This window comes from Vicia villosa, unplaced genomic scaffold (genome assembly GCF_029867415.1).
Source record: "Vicia villosa cultivar HV-30 ecotype Madison, WI unplaced genomic scaffold, Vvil1.0 ctg.001633F_1_1, whole genome shotgun sequence".
Lineage (NCBI taxonomy): Eukaryota > Viridiplantae > Streptophyta > Magnoliopsida > Fabales > Fabaceae > Vicia > Vicia villosa.
This window is the reverse complement of record NW_026705680.1, coordinates 214,737-222,647: the sequence shown is the minus strand read 5'-3', so window position 1 is coordinate 222,647 and position 7,911 is coordinate 214,737. Positions and strand designations below refer to the sequence as shown.

At 32.4% G+C, this 7,911-nt stretch overlaps 1 protein-coding gene across 1 annotated transcript; it reads right to left on the bottom strand.

The window, feature by feature from the left end:
* Window positions 1-6,011: 6,011 nt before the first annotated feature.
* LOC131636106 (probable inactive receptor kinase At5g58300) lies at window positions 6,012-7,175 on the bottom strand. Its single transcript, XM_058906757.1, has 2 exons — window positions 6,554-7,175; window positions 6,012-6,457 (listed from the first exon to the last, which is right to left on the bottom strand). Exons 1-2 carry the CDS (start codon window positions 7,173-7,175, stop codon window positions 6,012-6,014), a joined length of 1,068 nt encoding a protein of 355 aa, XP_058762740.1.
* Between the last annotated feature and the right edge of the window lie 736 nt (window positions 7,176-7,911).

Sequence of the window (7,911 nt, the reverse complement as noted above, 5' to 3'; positions counted from 1 at the left end):
TCCGAGGTTGAAAATTGAAGATGGTTATTTGCAAATTGGAAATCACATATTATACTTTTCCATGATTTGTACACACACTTACATTAAAGGAGGGATCTCATCGGAAGCCCTAAGTGGATCTCACCATTGAGTACTTCAGGAAGGAAGGAAGGATGGACAATGGCATGGTTGAGTGAAATTAGGATTCACAATCAACGGGTCGGTCGATGTGTTTTTAATCCTAATAATGAGTTGAATTTCTTTATTTTTATCATTTTTTTATTTTAAAAAAAAAGAGAAATGCTATTTAACAAGAAAGATTATTTCAGGAATGGTAACCAAATGCCATTTACTAATTAATTAGAATAGCATTTCTCTATTTTAAAAATTGAAAAATTATTGAAATAGAAAAATTTAGCTCATTATTAGGATTAGAAACACACTGACCCTTTGATTATGAATCCTAATTTCAGTTAAACGATGTCATTGCCCGTCCTGCCGAAAGTATTCATCTGTGAGATCTTCTTAAGGCTTCCGGTGAGAACCCTTCTTCAATGTAAGTGTGTGTGTTCATATCATGAAAACGTATAGTCTCTGATTCCCAATTCACAAAGAATCATCTTCAATTCCCAACCTCAAATCCAACTATCACCAACAAACAATTGGTGTTATCTTTTAGAAATCAACCCGAGAAAATTGTATCATACTCTTTGAAGTCATTATTAGAAAACACGTCAACCCTTCTTACACTCGGTACCCACCTCTTCAGGAAGGATATCTATTGTGATATTATAGGTTCATGCAACGACCTCTTTTTTATATTTGATTACTTTCCACTTTGTGTCAGACTCTACAATCCTTCTCTCCGCTTGATATCCAAAAGAAGTTATGTATCTATTTCGAAAGATTGGTACAATACGCCTTATGGCTTTGGATATGACCAAGTAAATAACAAATACAAAATGCTACTAGTGGTGCAAGTTAACGGCACTGAATCTTGATTATAAAATTTTGACCAAAATTCATACATTCGGTCATGACGATGAATGAAAAACAATTCCTAATTTCCTTATGATTTGGGTACATATTATGGTAAATTTGTTTGTGGCATGAATTGGTTAGTTTCTAATTAAAACACATTTCTTTCTTTTCTTATTGAGAAGGAGACTTAGATTGAACTATCGTTACTTCAAAATGATGGTCACAACAATATGTACACACATAGTGAGCTCTCAGTTTTAAGTAGTTGTCTTTGTATGTATGACTTTGAAAATGATTAATGGATTTTGTGGATAATGAAAGAGTAGGGAGTTGTTGAGTTATTGTCTAAATTCATGATCATTCCTTATAACAGGCTCACCCATAATGTAGCTTATTCGGATGAGCCCTTGTTTATTTTATAAAATGATATTCTAATGGTATTAATCGATGTTGAGCTTATTATATATATAAATCAAATACTGGTGTTGCCTTGATAACTATGAAGAGACTTGGGATTTTCTTTTAATTCTACTTCGTCAAACTTTGGAACTATTATGTGATCTTATTTTTAACTTATTTAGCACAACTTGTTGGAAACAATCATGATATTTCCTATTAGGTGAGTCTACCCATATATGTATTTTCATGGCATATCTAGCAATACAAGTTGGAAACAATATTATAAATAGGAGATCCAAACGCACAAACATTTGACTATTATTAATACAAAATATTTTATATTATATATATATATATATATATATATATATATATATATATATATATATATATATATATATATATATATATATATATATATATATATATATATATATATATATATATATGAGATATGACATATCTTCCCTTATTTATTGGATTTAATTTAAACAAAACAACTTCATAATTTGATTAAAGAGGAGAATAAATGGAACCTATCCTATATTGGAGCACTGTGCTACTACAGACATACTACAGATAGTGTTGAGTTTCAACTGAAAGATGAATTCTTTAATTTGAGAAAATCACCCTAGAGGAGCTTTCTGTCTCAACCATTGCAGTTTCTTTACATTGAGGTCTCTCCATGATAGGTTCCACACTCGTACGTAGATTCCAGTGTCTTCGGCATCTCGGAAAGGGAAAGCGACTGATCCTTGGTCTCACATCGAAGTGTGAAAGTTGAAGAAAATTATGAAAATTATTAATTTGTTCAAAACATACCTTGAATCTAGGATAAAAATAGAAAGGAAGATAGATTAAATGATTTTTGCTAGCAATATAAAATCTATTGTGGGCAGATGCGGTTTGATGCAGGCCGATCCGACCACTGCAGTATTATGATGCGGTCGTTGCGGCGTTATAATATGGTTTTTAATGTGATTTACGATCACACCTCAATTGCTGTTTGATGCGGATGCGGACACTACCGCAACCGTAATATTGGGAAAGAATACGGAATGATAGAGATAAGAAATATTAGAATAGTGACATAATGTTCCAACATACACCTTTAGTCAAGAACGAAAAAAACATACCTTAGTCCTTTTGGGTAAGTGCTGCAAAGCTCAATAACCAAAACTAAATTGGGTAAAGCAGCAGCTATATGAAAAACCAAACAATGATTAGAATTATAAAAAAAGAAAGAAATTATTTTGGGAACAAAACTTAAGTAAAGTGGAGGTTAGTTACCTCTGATCCATCACAGAGTGTTGTGTTTTGTGTCATTTCACAAGAGATCTGAAAATTTGAATGGATCTAAAAGAATTAGCAATTTTGAATTTAAAATTAGGGTTTTAAAGGAGAGGTTTTAGGTTTGAAGCATAAATGGAACAAAATATCAAAATAGAGAAGAGGATTCACGGTACTTTTCGGTACCGATGAGGGTAACAAAAATGTCAAAATGAGAAATCATACACATAAAAGTCACAAACTGATTTGTAAAGTCTTTAGAGAAATTTGAAAGAGAGAGGAAAGAAAGGTTAATGCGGTAGATCTATACATAGTGTAAGACTAGAAGAAGGAGTGGAAGAGATTGGTTTTTGAAAACATATTATTTCATAGGTATAATATAATGAGATAATATTAATAAAAAAAATGAATACCTTGAGCCCTAATGGTTAATTCCAAAAGAACATCATCCGTGATCCTTTTATTCAAAGGCTGATCAACGTGGATACTTACACATAAAAATGTATCAGCTGGAACAGTAAAATGCAGATATTTGAGATTCAGATTGAGATTGAAAATGAAAAGATGATAAAACTGGAATGAAAGAAAAATGTTTGTTGAGAGATTGAAAAATTGAATGAACAAGAATGAAAAGATGAATGAAAATGAGTGGTTATGATTTGGAAGATAAAAAGGAAAATTCAGAGGAATTGTTGTGTCGTGTGGTTTTTTCTTTCTTCTCCCTACAGAGTAAGTCTACAATGCGGGTGCGGAAAATATGTGTTAGATTGAGAGAAATAATAGGATAATTTTATTAAATGAGTCCAGAGCTAAAAAAAATAAGGAGAAGGGATTCGAGTGTTGGTGGTGGTTATTAAATGAAGAATGTATATTAAATATTTTTTTAATATATATTGATAATATATGATAAAAATTAAATTATAAATTTAACTAAAAAAAATTATTAATAGTAGTATTGGTTCCTCTCATTTAAATATATAGTATTAGTGGCTATCATTTTTCTTCAAATTGTAGTATTCATTTCTCCCATCTAAATAACTAGTATCAAATCCGTACATACGCACAAGTTCTGGTAAGGTACGCGCATTTATTTACGTAATATATTTATATTAAATAGAAGATTAAATAAGAAAAAAATATTTAAATCAATAATAAAATTTTTCGTGTATCAAAATATTTAAATCAATAATACATTTATTCCCATATACCATTTTCGGATCATAAATATTTGAATCATAAATACCATCTTTCGTATATAAAAATATTTTTATCAATAATAATTTTTTTCCCGTATACAAATATTATTCATGTTTAGATCACTAGTACAAAAATGTTAATTTACACCCGTTTTTTATTAAATTTACACCAATTATTTTTAATAAAAATCGGGTGTATATCCACAGGGTGAGAAATGTCTAACGAATTTACACCCGTTATTTTAAACAAAAATCGGGTGTAATTGGACGTAATTACGTTTTTAATTACACCCTGTTTTAATAAAAATCGGGTGTAATTGGGCGTAATTACGTTTTTAATTACACCCTATTTTAATAAAAATCGGGTGTGATTGGGCGTAATTACATTTTAATTACACCCTATTTTAATAAAAAACAGGTGTAAATGGGCGTAATTACGTTTTAATTACACCCTGTTTTAATAAAAATCGGGTGTAAATGGGCGTAATTACGTTTTAATTACACCCTGTTTTAATAAAAATCTGGTGTAATTTGCCTTAATTATGTTTTAATTACACCCTATTTTAATAAATATCGGGTGTAAATATATTCTTAATTACCCCCTATTTTAGTAAAAATCAGGTGTAAATACGCCATTTATGAATGAACAATTATATCTATTTACACCCTATTTCATAAACACCATTTAGTTATATTTTATTTTCAGTCATAATATTGTAAATATTATAAAATCATACACATAAAAATCATATTTTAACTAAGTCAAAATATTTTTAATATAACCAAAAAGTACAAATTCATGTACAGTCATAATATTTCAAGTATTATAAAATCATACACATAAAAATTATATTTTAACTAAGTCATAACACTTTCTTCATATATAATTTTACGCCATGCTTGACGGTTAGCTTCGGTGTTCTCTAGTCCAATTGAATCCAACCGCTTTCCACATGTAGCATTGGATTCATCCCTGGCCAAAATACCACGTCCTGGAGAAGCAATTGTTTTTTGTATGAAAAAAAACAAGACACAACAAATTATTACAAGAAAGAGCCACATGTATCAATGGTAACCATACCGAGTCGTTGATAATGCCCCTCCGAGAATATGACGAAAATGCCCGTTCAAGAAACACAGAACGAGGACTATCAAAATCACTAGTTGTCTTAGAAGACCTATTCCTTGAGTGAGCTACAGTATGAGTATCTACACAACAATGTTAAACCCATTAATTTATTATCGTTTCCTCTTTCTCATAGAGATAACTTAGTAAACTAAAAACAAAATCCAAAATTCTACATTTCTTAAACAAATAAGAAAAGGAAAGAACAAAAAAAGTAATAATTATAAGATGCTAATTCTACTATCAGAAAAGTGCATAATATTCTGAATTGATGAATATATAAAACGATAAAAAAAATAATCAGGCATAGAAATTACCAGTGTGATTAGATGAAGATGCAAAATGGTGGGCTGAACTAGTAACACTTCCATTACTTCTCAACCATTGTGGAACTAAAGCATGCTCACTTTTCACAAACCTCTTTTGTAGTATTTCTTCCAGAAACAGCCTAAGTTTGCTCACACCTATCCCACTTCTTTCTTGCTTTGATAATGGCCTTCCCAATTTCTCCTTCAAGGGTGCAACATCTTCTAAATGACTTAAATCACAAGCAACCAAAGCCAATGTACTGTTTTTTTTACCACTTTCTATCCTTGGGGAAAAGAGAGTAGAAACTTGAAACATAGTTGAAAATATTCAAAATCATTGCATTCATTTTTCTATATGGAAACAAGAACCATGCCCAATGTCCCACTTTCACAAAGAAGAGTAATTCAGATCCTCCTAATATGTTTTGCTTGTGGTTGCAACGTCTCCATCATAAAATAATGTTGAAAAGGCTTAATTGGGGATCAATACCTTTGGCTTCTTCAAAAAATAATAATAATAATAATGGGGATCAATACCACTACCTCCAAAATTACAACATACAATAGAAGCAATTACCAAGAAAAACTATGGTTCAGTATCAAACATACTACTCCCTCATATACTTGTTATAATTTATTTTTTTCACTTTTTATATACAACAAATAGACCAGATACTAAGTTTTTTTTTCTTTTCTGATATATGTATTTAGTGTATCTAGTCTATGTTTTCTTTAGAAAAAAATACTTTGGTACCTCATTAGTTCCACATCAAAAACCTCGGCGGTCCATTCCTCCCTAACGACAGACTGAACCCACCTAGGCAGATCAACCATGTCATCGCATACTGGAGACTGTTGTGGCGCTTTACCAGTAAGCATTTCCAAAAGGAGGACACCGAAACTGTACACGTCTGATTTATGAGTGTGTTTCTGAGTTTCGATTACCTCGGGAGCACGGTACCCTGCGGTTCTGGATGGGGTCGCAGGAACATTCTTGATTGGTGTCAGGCCGAAATCTGAAATGCAGCCATCGTAATTTTGGCTTATGAGGACATTGGAGGATTTCACATTTCCGTGTGTGAATTTTGGACCGCCAACTGAATGTAAATGTGCAATTCCCCGAGAAATTCCGAGAGTGATTTTTATTCCCATGTTCAAATCTAAGCTAGCTCGTCCGCCTGTCCTAGTGTATGTCATCAAATTAAATTATAACAAATTTCATCTCTTAACTTTAGTATTCAATTTCATAAGCCTAAACTGAAACTAAGAGAAACAGAAATGCATACCATGCAAGAGTATAGATAGATTGCCATTTGGGAAATAGTCACAAACCAAAAGCCTCTCATCCTTCGAATAATAACAAGCGTGGAGTGGAACGACCTTTAGGTTATTTCCAATGCTTCCAACAATCTCCGTCTGCTGTTCAAATTCCCTCTTTCCTACTACAACTTCTTTCAACCGTTTCACTACAACTGTTGTTGCTTCCTCCAATATAGCCTTATATGCGGTTCCGTAACTTCCCTTTCCAAGAACCTTGGCCGAAGCTCTCAACGAAACCTCGAGATCGAAATTATAAGAACAGCCCTCAGAGAAAACCAATTTGTTTTTCTCAGATTCTTGCACGCCACTTCCAAATTCTTCTTTCACTATTTCTGTCCTTCCACCACCACTAGGTCCCTTCGCTTTAACAACTCTCGAGCTTCCATTATCTTTTTTCTTTAAACAACAAAGAACAATGACAAGTACTACAAAAAACAACAGAACAACTCCACCAACAAAAATTGCAATGATAACTCCTTTACTAAGTTTTTTTTTGGAGTTATGTTTTATAGGTACCGAACTTTCACTCCCTAAAATCAATATTACAAAATCAACACCTACAATTCCAGAAACCATAAAATAATCAGAAAGCAGGTAGACCAGAATTTTAATCCACAACCAACCAAGTGAAATGAACAACCCTTATAGTTTGGCTTGCAATTGAAATTTTACAGTAGGTTACAAGCAATGAATTGAAATCTTGGCTTTATGGTATATTTTTAATAGAGTAACTACAAAATTCTAAGCAATAATGATATGACAAATCAGTGGTACATTTGCAGAGAATTGAAATGATTATAGGATAAACACCTCGAGAACCAAAACCAGAACTCAAATTCTTCGAGTAATTCGTCGAACCCGTCAAATCGTAACCATTAGAAACTTTCCTTGAATTAAAGCGGCAGTAGAAGTCCCACTCGGAGACAAAACACAGTCATAATCTCTCTGAATCAATTCATCAAACAGTGAATGAACATTCTAAAGATCAAAGCTTCAAAGCCCCTGCTCTATATCGAAAACTCCAAGTCAATTCAACAATTAGAAAAATGAATTATCCAAAAAATGAAATAAGTTCAACGATTCACCTAGCAGCAACATGAGTTGTGTCAAATCCAAAGTACATCTCCATCTTACTGGATTCCTTCGGAGAAGCTTCAAAGCCCAACTGACCTATCTAGTTCTGGTGAATGAAGACGTCGCAGCGGCCGAAGGAGCGGGGCCGAAGTTGATGATCTGGTGAATAATCGATAGGGTTTTAGGTGAGGAACCGTAGAGAAACGAAGGAATCGTGTTTTTTACGAACGGAAGTTTC